This window comes from Scyliorhinus torazame, chromosome 4 (genome assembly GCF_047496885.1).
Source record: "Scyliorhinus torazame isolate Kashiwa2021f chromosome 4, sScyTor2.1, whole genome shotgun sequence".
Lineage (NCBI taxonomy): Eukaryota > Metazoa > Chordata > Chondrichthyes > Carcharhiniformes > Scyliorhinidae > Scyliorhinus > Scyliorhinus torazame.
In genome coordinates this window covers 166,967,184-166,982,881 of record NC_092710.1, presented here as the reverse complement: position 1 = coordinate 166,982,881, position 15,698 = coordinate 166,967,184, and the positions used below count along the sequence as shown (strand labels likewise).

Sequence of the window (15,698 nt, the reverse complement as noted above, 5' to 3'; positions counted from 1 at the left end):
CAAACCCCAAACATATGCATGTTCACATAAACAAATAACAAAAAGGAATCAGGAATCACCCATAGTCACCATCAACACACACCTTCTCCCCCGCACCCCCCCCCCCCCCCCCCCCCAGGCCTCCCACCCACCCCCCCACTACTAATGTGCAATGTTATCCAGTTCTTATAAGTGCATGATGAATAATGCCCATGAATTGTAGAACCCCTCTGTCATTCCCCTCAGTTCAAACCTAACCTTCTCAAGAGTCAAGCATTCCAACAGATCCCCCGCCACGCCAGGACACAGGGTGGAGAAGTTGCTCTCAAACCCATCAGGTTCCGCCTTCGGGCGATCAACGAGGCGAAGGCTACAACACCTGCCTCCGCACCCATTTCCAACCCTGGCTGGTCCGACACCCCGAATATGGCCACCCGGGGCCTCGGGTCCAGTTTCACGTGCACCACTTTAGAAATTACCCTAAAAACCTCCTTCCAGTAATCCTCTAGCTTTGGACAGGACCAAAACATATGAACGTGATTAGCGGGGCCCCCTCCCCGCAACATTCACACACATCTTCTACTCCTTCAAAGAATCGGCTCATCCTCGCCCTCGTGAGGTGCTCTGTATACCACCTTCAGCTGTATCAGCCCCAACCTCGCGCACGAGGTGGAGGCATTCACTCTCTGGAGTACCTCACACCAGAACCCCTCCTCCATGTCCTCTCCCTCCCACTTTGCTTTGATCCCTTCCAGTGGTGCCTTCTCCTCTTCCAAAATAGCTCCGTAAACCGCTGACACTATCCCCTTCTCCAGTCCCCCTGTCGTCAGTACCTCCTCCAGCAATGTGGAGGCCGGCTCCTCCGGGAAGTTCTGTATCTCCTTTCTGGCAAAACCTCGAACCTGCATGTATCAGAACATTTCCCCCTGCTCCAGCCCATACTTTGCTTCCAGCGCTTTCAATCCTGCAAACCGACCCCTAAGAAACAAATCTTTCAGTGTCTTAATCCCCTTCTCCTCCCATTTCCGAAAATTTCCATCCCACCTCCCTGGCTCAAATCTGTGGTTCCCCCGAATTGGCATTTCCCTTGACCCTGCCCCCAAACCGAAGTGTTGGCGAAACTGCCTCCAAATTCTCAATGAAGCTATTATTACCGGACTTCCTGAGTATTTCGCCGGGGATATCTGGAGTGGCGCTGTTGCTAGTGCTTTCAATCCCGACCCACTGCACAAACTCTCCTCCATTCTGACCCACTGGGGATCAACCCCTCTGACCCAGTTCTGCATCTTCTCCACATTCGCCGCCCAGTAATAATACTTCAGGTTCGGAAGACACAAACCCCCCCTGCCTGCCTTCCCCTCTGTAGCAGTACCTTTCTAACTCTGGCCACCTTCCCTCCCCATATGAATGACGTAATCCTTCCCTCAATCTCTCTGAGTTTGTGGCAATACCCCCTTCCCTAATGCCTCTTCAAACAACCCCACTATCAGGGGCGCCAGCTTATCCTTGAATTTTTTATAATATTCCACCAGAAACCCATCCGGCCCTGCCACCTTCCCCGACTGCATCCTCCCAATCGCATCCTTTATCTCCTGCTCCACTATCGCTCCTTCTAATGTAGCCCTGTCCCCCTCCCCTAGCCTCGGCTACTCCAACCCATCTAGAAATTCCTGCCTCTCACGGTCTCCCCCAGGTGGCTCTGACCTGTACAACCTCTCAAATAATTCCTCAAAAACCTTGTTAATCAGATCCGGAGCCACCACCAACTTCCCTGCCCTATCCCTCACCTGCAGAATTTCCCTTGCCGCTGCTCTGGTCCAGGAAGTAATTGATGTCACTCATGTCACCTTCTGCACATCAGGGAGTGCCCTTCATTAACAGGAAGGGGTTCCACTCCTTGAATATTCAACTCATGTGTGTCCACCACCTCCAGATGATGCTCGTGTGTGCACGTGTCCCAGGGAGCGTGCATGACAGTTACATCCTGGGTCACTCAGAGATCCAAGCGTCTTCGAGGACGACCCCAGGATGACGGGTTGGCTTTTCGGAGATAAGAGTTAGCCACAGAGGTCCTGGCTGATGACGCCTGTGTAGAGGCCGGAGATCGAGGGGGCGACCCTATAGAAAGAGACCCATGTTGCCACCAGTGCTGTCATTGAGTGATACATCGGACTGCCTGGACCGTTCTGGTGGTGCACTGCAGTACATCCCCAAAGGATATCGTGCTTTGTGGTGGTCTTCTGCGCCATCCACAACCTGGCACAGCAGTGGGGTGACATGCTGGAGGATGAGGGTCATGCGGCCTCTTCTGAGGAGGAGGAGGTGGGCCAGGAGGAGATGGTGGACGACCCTGGGGAGGAGTCACAGGCAGAGCTGGAGGATGGAGGACAGGCAGTGGCATGTGTCTCGCATGCCCGGAGGACCAGGGAGGCCTTCATCCTCACCCAATTCTCATAGACAAGGCTTTGTCCGTCAGTTCGCCCCCTCTCTCACCCTCCTTCCCCCAAAATTCTCCTCCTTCCCCCTCCACCGACTCTCCTGTTCCATAGAATCATAGAATTTACAGTGCAGAAGGAGGCCATTCGGCCCATCGAGTCTGCACCGGCTCTTGGAAAGAGCACCCTACCCAAGGTCAACACCGCCACCCTATCCCCATAACCCAGTAACCCCACCCAACACTAAGGGCAATTTTGGACACTAAGGGCAATTTATCATGGCCAATCCACCTAACCTGCACATCTTTGGACTGTGGGAGGAAACCGGAGCACCCGGAGGAAACTCACGCACACACGGTGAGGATGTGCAGACTCCGCACAGACAGTGACCCAAGCTGGAATCGAACCTGGGACCCTGGAGCTGTGAAGCAATTGTGCGATCCACAAGGCTACCGTGCTGCCCTCCCAGGTTGTGTGTAACATCACGACAGGGTGATGGGACTGTGTCGGCAATATCATTAGGTCACTATACAAGGCAGGAGAGTGATGATCATGCGCTGTGAGGTTAGCACTGGTGCTCCACGAGCAGCACGGTGGCACAGTGGTTAGCACTGCTGCCTCAAGACGCCGAGGTCACAGGTTCGACTCCGGCCCTAGGTCACTATACGTTTGCGCATTCTCCCGGTGTCTGCATGGGTTTCGCTCCCACAACCCAAAGATGTGCAGGGTAGGTGGATTGGTTGCGCTAAATTGCCCCTTAATTGGAAAAAATTAATTGGATACTCAAAATTTCATTTAAAAAAGCTCTGGTGCTCCACAATTAATGCCAAATTCTGACTCCTGTCTTTCCGCTCACAACACACTCACACCCATCCTCTGAACGGGGTTTGCATCAGCGGCAAATGACCTTGGACATCTGTTCCCGGGGGCAGGGGATAGGGGGAGTGGGAGGTAAACAGGGGGTGGGGGTGCAGGCAGGCCTGCTGCGAAGATTAACGTGACAGAGGCTTCACAAAAATGAGATTTTACATGTTTTAATAGTGAACATTGGCCATTTCCATTTCCCCTCGCAACACATAGTGACCCCGCCCCCAGTGCCCTCTCTGTCCTCCTCAATCTTCTGAATCTTCTCCTCAATCTTCTGAATCTTACATGGTCCAGTGCTAAGTCTAGGTCTGTCCTCAGGACGCACATCAGAAGTGGAGGCAGCCTGTTGCATTCCACGCTCTGTGACCTTTGATGTCCTTAGCAGACATCCTCTAAAGGGCCTGGAGCTGAGGGTCCCGGCCTACACGTGTGGCTTCGCTGTGCCAGGCTATTCTGCCCGCTGCCCTTGAGCTGCGCTGGTGTCGGGTGGGTGGAATTGGAAGAACTCAAGACCGTCATCATCTCCTTGGTGGCAGGCCTTGAGTTGGCCATCCAGCACTTCCACCTCGCTAATGGTGCCTGTAGCGCCCTTGGGGTCTACATGGGATGGAGTGGCAGATGCAGTGAGCTCTGGTGGTCTCTGCGTCATTTGGCTCTACCAGTTCCTACGCCTCCCTGTTGTCTTGTGTTGATGCCCTCCGCAATGCTCCTCAATGACTGGGCCATGCTCTGCAGTGCCCCGGAAATGTCCACCTGTGCCTGGGACACATCCCTCAGCGACTGGAACATGCTTTGCTGCGCCTCAGCACTGTCCACCTGCCTAAGGGGCTTGTCCCTCGGTGACTGGGGCATGATGTCAAGGCCTTCAGCCATGGTTGTCACAGACTGAATCACACATTGGGCACCACTACTCAAGATGCAGACGTTGTGCTGCAGGCTTTCCACTGCTGTCACCAGCCTAGCAGTGTTGGCCTTCGTGCCACACGTTGCCAATGCCATCCGTATGCCCGTAGCCTTTGGGGCTGCCCCAATCAGCTATGCACTCGCTGGAATGTCGAGGACATTCCCTCCTGAATCTCACGGCTGTGTCCCAGCGTCTGCATCAGCTCTAAGGTGACCATAATTTGACTGGGACTCAGCAGAATCCTGTGATCCAGCAGACCTCCAACTGCTGACTCCCTTGGATGTTCCTGCATCAACCTGTTGTGCATCAGCAACTATGTAGTGCTCACCAGATTGTACCCCAGAAGCCTGTCCACTAATGTCTCCCATCGAGGTGTGTCTATCTGCACTGGTGGAGCTGGGGTGATAGTTGTGACACCTTGATGGTGGACTTCTTGGAACTCTCCTCTGAGGTGGTCTCTTGTGTGGCAGGGCAAACGACTCCGGATGGCTCAACCCCATTAGGTGGAGACCTTGCGAGACAATGGACATGTGGTCACCGAGAGCGAAGGATCGTTTTGTCTGACATAAACGACTACTTGAGTCAGGTTATCTTCGTGAAGAGGTAGTGGATTCTCACCTCTGCGGCACAGGCCAACCTCACTGTCAGTGTCCGCTCTCTCCTCAGTAAATCCTGTGATCTCCAGAGTCCATTCCTCATAGGACTGGGATCTCTGGTATTCCCCCCCCCCCCCCCCCCCCCACTTTCCCTCTTTTCTTTTCCTGCGGGGACAAAGAGAGGTCTTTGTGGGCCGCACGTTTGATGGATCGGGAGGGGTCCGTAGCAGATGACATATGTGGACACCTCAACTGAACATGAAGAGGATGTGCTGGTGGGTGCCAGCGTGTGCTGAGGAACAAGCACAAAGATTGGATGTGGGGAGGATGCAAGGTGTCAGCCAGTGATTTGTGGGGTTGGGGATTTGAGGGGTGACAGATGGAACTGATGCCAGGAGAGAGGTGGTAACTTACCCTTGCAGCTCGGTGGAGGTCGTTGCTCTTCTTCCGACATTGGACACTGGTTCTTCTGGTGATGTTGCCCGCACTGACAGCCACTGCCACTGCCTCTCAGGCGGCATTGGTGACCCTGCTGCTGGCCCTCCAATCCTCCCGGGAGAACAGGATGCCCCGTTTCTCATTCACAGCATCGAGAAGCCTGTCATGATTAGCATCCCAAAGTGAGGCGCAGGTCTGTGCGCTTCCATGCTTGTGTGTTGACTGGGAGTGAGTGGTGAGGAAGCGTTTTATAAGCAGCTCTGTCTTTTTCACGGCCAGATGCTGAGTCTGGCGAATTAGACAGCGAGACAGCCAGTAAATGGCGAGAAGCTTATGGGGGCTCCTTTTTGACAGTAAGTGCCGTTAATTACGGGCTGTTATCTCGCCAATGCAGCCGTCGAGAAACACCCCGCTAATCGTGCCCAAAACGATACTTCGAAATCGTTCCGTTAAATCGTGCCCATCGTCTTATTTGATATATAACTGTAGCTTGCCAATGATGTCACAGTTATAGAGGTTTTGTATGTCTAGGGCCTGGTGGTAGAGAGCACTTCCTTCTGGGCCAAGTGGAATGAGCCCCAATGTAATTCTGCCCCAAAGACTTAATAGTGGCTTTACATTCTGGTCAACAATATGAAACTTGAAATTGCCCTGAGTGCAGTGCAAAGTGGCAACATCTTCGGTGCGGATGGTTTGTCCACCGTAAGCGGCAAGGTCCGCCTAGTGCTGTATATGGCTCTAATTCCCATAACACGAACAACAAAGTGTTTGTATTCTGCCCACGCTCATGAGGATCACTCCCGTGCTCCCGACAGGTGTCCTCTTTTGTAGCCGTGTCATCACTTTGTCACATGACTACTTGATCTCCATGTACTGGTTGCTCTATGGAAAATGGCATAGTATTGACTGTATACAACATTCTCTATTTAACATTCATATTTTTAACATAGATCTATAGGTACAGATCTATCAAACTATGACCGTCATGGGATGAGGGTATTTAATAGCCACACCCACTCATCATGTCATCTACACCTTATCCCGTACTCTCTAACAATTCCTGTCCCCCCCCCCCCCCCCCCGTCCCCCCCCCCCCCCCCCGTCCCCCCGTAAAAATGAACACACACACATACACATATACACACAGACACATACACATGCAGACACTCACACAGTCTCTCTGTCTGACTCTTTCCATCTTATTATAGGTTCTGAGAAAGAGTCCAATAAATGATAAGCTTTTAACAGAAAAAAAATGAAATTAAAAAATTTCATGAGCTTTTAAAACATCAGATAATGTGTTTGAAGATTGTTGAGCAGGCATATATATTCCAGTCAACGGGTTTGATCATAGAATTGTGTGAACTTTGTAGAGAGGGAAATTATTAATTCTTGTTTTGTTTAAATTTCAGGTCCGCCATCATGGGTCCCTTCAGTTGTAGCTGTCGGCCAGCCTGCCCTAATACCTTCCACGTATGGGATGGCTCAGCCACCAGCATTTAATGTTCAAGGTCCAGTGATCGGAGTTACACCCACAATGCCACCTCCAGTTCCCCCTCAACTTCCACTTATGACAGCACATTATCAAGTACAACATCCTTCACAGCCTATAACCAACATGGTTGTCAATCTGCAGAGTCAACCTTTGTACACAACTAGTCAGCCAATTACCATGTCCCCTCTCACTGGGGTGGGTCAGGTGACTCAGCCTGCCCCTAGCACAGTAGGGAATGGTCACATGAGTTGTCCCATTCTGCATCCATCTGCTGTGCCCTCAGCTGCTCTTCCTAGTAATGCTCAAGGAGTCAATGAGCAGGTTGTTTCCCACCTTCCTTTAAATCCACCACAAATTGAAGACAACAGGAATGGTTTGCAGATGTTACGAACTGTTGGGATGGGAAAGTACGAGTTTATGGATCCTTGGCATCCGAAAGGTAGGTCCATTTAGATACTTTATTATCCATTTCAGTATCTGTCTATGCTTCGTTAATGTCTTTTTTGACTTGGTACATCATGGTCTACAGACTTGTAGAAGAAGTTGATAGTGAGACATTGGGTTTTACGCAACTCTCTGTACAGGTGATTCTTAAACCATTTTTGAGGGGATTCTATTATTTTTTTAAAGCAATGTTTCAAGAACAGCCTTAATAAATGTCTCCTACATATAATCATTCCTTCCCATATTAATCAAATTATTCAGCAGGTATGTGAGATAATTGTGAAATACCAGGTCTTATTACCCAGGAAGGACAATGGTGATATTTTGCTATTTTTAATCAATTGCCTTTGTGGCTGCACAGTTTATTATCCTTAATCATCCTAAGTTGTGTAACTGAAATTCCCGAATAGCATCAATGACCTACAAGTGCTTATCTATTACACTATTCACTGCTTATTTAAAAATAGAACTTAATTGGCTGCATGGAACGCTGTTGAGTACTTTATAATTTGCAGTAAGGTCAAGTGTTCGTCAAGGAATTGAATCTGAAGCAGCAAGCCTTCAATAGAGCAAAAATCCTCCTGCACTAAATTATGAATCTTCAGTGTAAGTCTTTGTATATTCATAAAGAAGGAGTCAAAGGTGAAAGGAATGTATCTGCTGAATAAAAAATGAAATAAAAAATCACTATGCATAAATAGAAAGAATGGTGGAATTCTGAATTAAAAACAAAATGTGGAGGGTCTGCAGGCAGTCAATCAAACAGAAAGATGATTTTCTTCAAGTGTGAAACATCAGCTTATCTTACTCTTAAAGTTTCTTAAAATACTGTGCGTTTTCAGCAACTCCAGTTACTGCTGAAAAATGTTTGACTTTTGCCGCAACTGTTTAAAATATTCCTGGACGCTCTTATTCAACTTGTACTAAGAGTTTCATACATAGTGCGACAAAAGCTTGATTTAAAGTAATTGTGGCCTGAAAGGACCTATTTACACATTTCTAACTGTTAATCCATCGTTATATATATATATATCATACTTTTGAGCTGAATTGGTTGGCAGCGTTTCCTCCATCTGTCCAATAGAAAATTTGTTATTTTGTCATTCTCAATCATTTATGGGATTAAAAATCAGAGTTAATTTGCATATATACAGCACTGCTAATAAAACAAAATGTCCAACTGTACTACAGAAATAAATGTTGGGCAAACAAATCTTAGCTATAGCTTTACTGCGGGGCATAAAGGGAGATGGAAGGAGGATGCAGGGTTTTAGGCAGGTAAGTTTGGTGCATGGCGTCTTGGCAGCTGAAGACATAACCACAAGCAGTAGGGTAAAGAGAGAAATGGATGCACATAAGGTTAGATTTAGAGAAATGAAGTGTTTGAAAGGGGTTTGAGTGGTTGTAGGCCTTGATGAGTTTACAGAGATATGGGGTGGGATTCTCCGACCCCCCGCCAGGTCGGAGAATCGCCGGGGGTCGGCGTGAATCCCGCCCCCGCCGTCCTCTTAATTCTCCGCCCCCCAAAAAAAATCAGCCCGGCGTGAGTCGCGCCGCCCGCCTCGGAGAATGGCGGAGTCTGGCGCGACTCAATGGGCGCCGGCGCTGCCCAAGCTCTCTGGCCCACGATGGGCCGAAGTCCTGCTCATCTTTTGCCAGTCCCGCCAGCGTAAATTGGAGTAGGTCCCTTACCGGCAGGACCTGGCGGCGCGGGCGGGCTCCGGGGTTCTTGGGGGGGCGTGGGGGGATCTCGCCCCGGGAGATGCCCCCACGGTGACCTGGCCTGCGATCGGGGCCCACCAATCCGTGGGCGGGCCTGTGCCGTGGGGACACTCTATCATTCTGCACCGGAGGCTGTACCAGTCCGCCAAGTGCCAAGCCCCTTTCCCGTCGGCCGGCGGGGCACAAACCACTCCGGGGCAAGCCTAGCCCCCGCACCTTTGGGGCAGGCCGACGCAGGAGTGGTTCGCGCCACTCCATCCCGCCAGGACCCCCCGTCCCGTCGGGTAGGGGAGAATGCTGCCAATGGAAGGAAATGGTAATGATTTTAAGCTCCTGATGAGACATTACATTCGAATTTTTGGGTTCTGGGAGCCAATGGAAGGATTGATGGGCGATTTGTCTAAGTTTGTGTAATAGCTGCAGTTCAGTTAGGCAGTGATTAGATTATCACACAAATAGTTGTGGACTTATACTTAGATAATATAAACAAGAACTCCTTCTTGATACATCGGCGTGTGGAGAGGTGGAGAGGAAAAAAAGAGAATAGGAAAACCATTATACTTTTAGCAGTTTTATGTTTTTAAAGCATTTTCTTTCCTTAGGTGAAGCAAAGCCATAAATCTAATCGTTACTGTTCTGATATTAACATACGATAGATGTCCAATGCATTTGAGTGACATTCTTCTGCTATTATTTACTAAGTTATTAACCTATTGGTTTTAAATCAAGTAAATTTACTTTATAAGGAAGCGCATTATGGTGGGGTGTTAGGTATTTTATTGAGTTGGTTATTTGCAGCCCTGTTGGCTAGTTTTGTGATTGTGTTTGATGTGTAAATATATAAATGCCTCAATAAAATATTTTTCAAAAAAAAATAAGGAAACTCATTCAGTGTTCATTATGTGCATAGTGTAATTTGTAGCCTGTATGTCATTTACTGGTGCAATCTTAACTACGACAATGCCAATAAAAGTCTTATTTATGCAGCTTTGCAGAAAAGTATCACAATAGTATAAAAAGGGTTTGGTACTTTTACAGTTAAAATATTCATTTCTAGTGAAGTAAGCAATCGTAGATAGTTGTATAACGTGGGACACGGAATGTCAAAAAAAAGCCATGTCTGTTGAAGTCACCACATGTGAGGATTTGTGAGAGCTATTGAATTTGAGTGAAATGAAGTGCGAGACACAAAGGGGAAACCATTGTTCATAGAGACTGATCTCACTGCTGACTATCGTGCATCTTGTTTGATTTTAGAAATTATAAATGTAAAATAGTTTGGCCTGTGCCTCAAGAATTTATCTGAATATCACAAAAATAAATAAGGTGTGGAGGTCTCAGGGTAGTTGGCATGGGTTTCTTTAACTTTCCAAATATTGATTGGAACCACTATAGGTCGAACAGTTCGGATGGGGCAGTTTTTGTACAGTATGTGCAGGAGGGTTTCCTGACACAATATGTGGATAGGCCGACGAGGGGGGGGGCCACCTTGGATTTGGTACTGGGTAATGAACCGGGCAAAGTGTTAGATTTGTTTTTGGGAGAGCACTTTGGAGATAGTGACCACAATTCGATGTCTTTCACTATTGCAATGGAGAGGAATAGGGCCTCACGCCAGGGCAAGGTTTACAATTGGGGGAGGGGTAATTTTGATGCGATTAGACAAGAATTAGGGAGTATAAGATGGGAACAGAAATTGTCAGGGAAAGGCACAAATGAAAAGTGGAGCTTGTTCAAGGAACAAATACTGCGTGTCGTAGATAGGTATGTCCCTGTCAGGCAGGGAGGAAATGGCCATGTGAGGGAACCATGGTTCACAAAAGAGGTTGAATGTTTTGTCAAAAGGAAAAAGAAAGCGTATGTAAGGATGAGAAAACAAGGTTCAGTTGGGTCGCTTGAGGGTTACAAGGTAGCAAGGAATGAGCTAAAACAAAAGGGCTTAGGAGAGCTAGGAGGGGACATGAGAAGTCCTTGGCGGGTCGGATCAAGGAAAACCCCAAGGCTTTTACTCTTATGTGAGAAATAAAAGAATGACCAGGGTGAGGTTAGGGCCGGTCAAGGACAGTAGTGGGAACTTGTGCATGGAGTCAGAAGAAATAGGAGAGGTGTTGAATGAATACTTTTCTTCAGTGTTCACCAAGGAGAGGGGCCATATTTTTGAGGATGAGAGTGTGATACAGGCAGGTAGGCTGGAGGAGGTAGATGGTCTGAGGAAGAATGTATTAGCAATTTTGAAAAACCTTAGGGTCGACAAGTCCCTTGGGCCAGATGGGATATATCCAAGGATTCTTTGGGAGGCAAGGGATGAGATTGCGGAGCCTTTGGCTTTGATCTTTGGGTCCTCACAGTCCACGGCAATAGTGCCAGAGGACTGGAGAGTGGCGAATGTTATTCCTCTGTTCAAGAAAGGGAATAGGAATGACCCTGGTAATTATAGGCCGGTTAGTCTTACTACGGTGGTCGGTAAGTTAATGGAAAAGGTCCTGAAGGATAGGATTTATGACCATTTGGAAAGATGCAGCTTAATCCAGGATAGTCAACACGGATTTGTGAAGGGTAAATCTTGCCTCACAAATTTGATCGAATTCTTTTAGGAGTAACTAAGTGTGTAGATGAAGATAGAGCAGTTGATGTCGTATACATGGATTTTTGTAAGGCGTTTGATAAGGTTCTCCATGGTCGGCTTATGAAGAAAGTAAGGAGTTGTGGGATAGAGGGAAATTTGGCCAATTGGATAAGTAACTGGCTATCACATTGAAGACAGAGGGTGGTGGTGGATGGAAAATTTTCAGACTGGAGACCACTTACCAGCGATGTACCACAGGGATCAGTTCTGGGTCCTCTGCTGTTTGTGATTTTTATCAATGACTTGGAGGAGGGGGCTGAAGGGTGGGTCAGTAAATTTGCAGATGACACCAAGATTGGTGGAGTAGTGGATGAGGTAGAGGGCTGTTGTAGGCTGCAAAGAGACATTGATAGGATGCAAAGCTGGGCTGAAAAATGACAGATGGAGTTTAACCCTGATAAGTGCGAGGTGATTCATTTTGGTAGAAAAAATTTGAATGGGGATTACAGGGTCAACGGCAGGGTTCTGAGGAATGTGGAGGAACAGCGAGATCTTGGGGTTCATGTCCACAGATCTCTGAAGGTTGCCACTCAAGTGGATAGAGCCGTGAAGAAGGCCTATTGTGCGTTAGCATTTATTAATGGGGGCTTGAGTTTAAGAGCCGTAGGGTTATGCTGCAACTGTACATGACCCTGGTGAGACCACATTTGGAGTATTGTGTGCAGTTCTGGTCACCTCCCTATAGGAAGGAAGTGGAAGCATTGGAAAGGGTGCAAAGGAGATTTACCAGGATGCTGCCTGGTTTGCAGGATAGGTTTTGAGGAAAGGTTGAGGGTGCTAGGGCTTTTCTCTTTGAAGCGGAGGAGGATGAGAGGTGACTTAATAGAGGTTTATAAGATGATGAGGGGGATAGATAGAATGGACGTTCAGAGACTATTTCCTCGAGTGGATGTAGCTGTTACAAGGGGGCATAACTATAAGGTTCAGGGTGGGAGATATAGGAGGGATGTCCGAGGTAGGTTCTTTACTCAGAGTGTGGAATGGACTGCCTGCTGTAATAGTGGAGTCGGACACATTAGGAACTTTCAAGCAGTTATTGGATAGGCACATGGAGCACACCAGAATGACAGGGAGTGGGATCGCTTGATCTTGGTTTCGGACAATGCTTGGCACAACATCGAGGGCCGAAGGGTCTGTTCTGTGCTGTACGGTTCTATGTTCTATAATTTAAAGCAAATTAATGATAATATAAGGTAAGCTTTTGGACACACTCAATGAAATGATTGGCCTCCCAACCAGGACAACAATTACCACATGTTCATGAGGAAGTACAGAGGTTGATGTGACCAATTTTCCATGACTTTTTCACATGTCTTCAGGGACAGAGGACAGAATAAATAAATGGCAGCCCATTCGATTAGGCCCTTGTCGCTTATACAGACAGGATTTGTTTCTCTGATACGGTCAGGATTTGTTGTCTCTGATACAGTCAGGGTTTGTTGCTCCCGATACAGTCGAGGTTTATTGTCTCTGATACAATTGGAGTTTGTTGTCTCTGATACAGTCGGGGTTTGTTATCTCTGATACAGTCAGGGTTTGTTGTCTCTGACACAGTCAGGGTTTGTTGTCTCTGACACAGTCAGGGTTTGTTGGATCTGATACAGTCAGGGTTTGTTGACTCTGATACAGTCAGGGTTTGTTGTCTCTGATACAGTCAGGGTTTGATGTCTCTGATACAGGCAGGGTTTGTTGTCTCCGATACAGTCAGGGTTTGTTGCCCCCGATACAGTCAGGGTTTGTTGTCTCTGATACAGTCAGGGTTTGTTGTCTCTGATACAGGCAGGGTTTGTTGTCTCCGATACAGTCAGGGTTTGTTGTCTCTGATACAGTCAGGGTTTGTTGCCCCCCCATACAGGCAGGGTTTGTTATCTCTGGTACAGTCAGGGTTTGTTGCCCCCGATACAGTCAGGGTTTGTTGCCTCTGATACGGTCAGGGTTTGTTGTCTCTGATACAGTCAGGGTTTGTTGTCTCTGAGACAGGCAGGGTTTGTTGTCTCTGATACAGTCAGGGTTTGTTGTCTCTTGATACGGTCAGGGTTTGTTGTCTCTGATACAGTCAGGATTTGTTGTCTCTGATACAGGCAGGGTTTGTTGCCTCGGATACAGTCAGGGTTTGTTGCCCCCGATACAGTCAGGGTTTGTTATCTCCGATACAGTCAGGGTTTGTTGTCTCTGATACAGTCAGGGTTTGTTGTCTCTGATACAGTCAGGGTTTGTTGCCTCCGATACAGTCAGGGTTTGTTGCCTCCGATACGGTCAGGGTTTGTTGTTTCTGATACAGTCAGGGTTTGTTGTCTCTGATACAGTCAGGGTTTGTTGTCTCTGATACAGTCAGGGTTTGTTTCATAGATTATCATAGAATTTACAGTGCAGAAGGAGGCCATTCGGCCCATCGAGTCTGTACCGGCTCTTGGAAAGAGCACCCTACCCATCACCTCTACCCTATCCCCATAACCCAGTAACCCCACCCAACACTAAGGGCAATTTTGGACACTAAGCGCAATTTATCATGGCCAATCCACCTAACCTGCACATCTTTGGACTGTGGGAGGAAACCGGAGCACCCGGAGGAAACCCACACAGACACGGGGAGGATGTGCAGACTCCGCACAGACAGTGACCCAAGACGGAATCGAACCTGGGACCCTGGAGCTGTGAAGCAATTGTGCTATCCACAATGCTACCGTGCTGCCTCCGATACGGTCAGGGTTTGTTGTCTCTGATACAGTCAGGGTTTGTTGTCTCTGATACAGTCAGGGTTTGTTGTCTCTGATACAGTCAGGGTTTGTTGTCTCTGATACAGTCAGGGTTTGTTGTCTCTGATACAGTCATGGTTTGTTGTCTCTGATACAGTCAGGGTTTGTTTTCTCTGATACAGTCAGGGTTTATTCCCCCGATACAGTCATGGTTTGTTGTCTCTGATACAGTCAGGGTTTGTTGCCCCCGATACAGTCAGGGTTTGTTGTCTCTGATACAGTCAGGGTTTGTTGCCCCCGATACAGTCAGGGTTTGTTGTCTCTGATACAGTCAAGGTTTGTTGTCTCTGATACAGTCAGGGTTTGTTGTCTCTGATGCAGTCAGGGTTTGTTGTCTCTGATACAGGCTGGGTTTGTTGTCTCTGATACAGGCTGGGTTTGTTGTCTCTGATACAGGCAGGGTTTGTTATCTCCGATACAGTCAGGGTTTGTTGCCCCCGATACAGTCAGGGTTTGTTGTCTCTGATGCAGTCAGGGTTTGTTGTCTCTGATTCAGGCTGGGTTTGTTATCTCCGATACAGTCAGGGTTTGTTGCTCCGATACAGTCAGGGTTTGTTGCCCCCGATACAGTCAGGGTTTGTTGCATCTGATACAGTCAGGGTTTGTTGCCTCCGATACAGTCAGGGTTTGTTGCCTCTGATACAGTCAGGGTTTGTTGTCTCTGATACAGTCAGGGTTTGTTGTCTCTGATGCAGTCAGGGTTTGTTGTCTCTGATGCAGTCAGGGTTTGTTGTCTCTGATACAGGCAGGGTTTGTTGTCTCTGATACAGGCAGGGTTTGTTATCTCCGATACAGTCAGGGTTTGTTCCCCCGATACAGTCAGGGTTTGTTGTCTCTGATACAGGCAGGGTTTGTTATCTCCGATACAGTCAGGGTTTGTTGCCCCCGATACAGTCAGGGTTTGTTGCCTCCGATACGGTCAGGGTTTGATATCTCCAATACGGTCAGGGCGTGTTCCCCCGATACAGTCAGGGTTTGTTATCTCCGATTACAGTCAGGGTTTGTTGCCCCTGATACAGTCAGGGTTTGTTGTCTCTGATACGGTCAGGGTTTGTTGCCCCCGATACAGTCAGGATTTGTTGCAGGGCTTCCTGAGGGGATGGAGGTAGGTCCTGCATGTATTGGAGGGTCTGGCCAATCACTGAGATGTAAATAGGGTGGATAAAACATTGCTGGTCACAGACCTTGCCTTCCTGAGATTCCACACACAAGTTTCTCCGATGCAGGAATGCTTAATGAAACCTGACACTTTGGACTTCTCTTGAGCCATCGCAGGCTGGAAGGTCAGTAATGGCACCAGGGACATGTGCAAGTGTTCATATTTTCATTGTAGTTTAAAACTAGGTTGAGTTTGCCAACTTAACATTCTCCATCGGCTGCCAGAATCTCAGAATAACAATGCACAGGTATAGCTTTGTGAAATCTATTGCTTGGCT

General features: G+C 48.0%; 1 protein-coding gene across 5 annotated transcripts in view; it reads left to right on the top strand.

Moving 5' to 3' along the window:
• LOC140410584 (kelch-like protein 29) overlaps nucleotides 1–15,698 on the top strand; it is a 598,914-nt gene that overhangs the window by 372,246 nt on the left and 210,970 nt on the right. For all 5 annotated transcript variants that reach the window (XM_072498865.1, XM_072498864.1, XM_072498863.1 and 2 more), the window contains one exon: nucleotides 6,632–7,153. In XM_072498865.1, coding sequence (XP_072354966.1) covers nucleotides 6,632–7,153 — 522 coding nt within the window. The remainder of the gene's footprint in view (nucleotides 1–6,631; nucleotides 7,154–15,698) is intronic.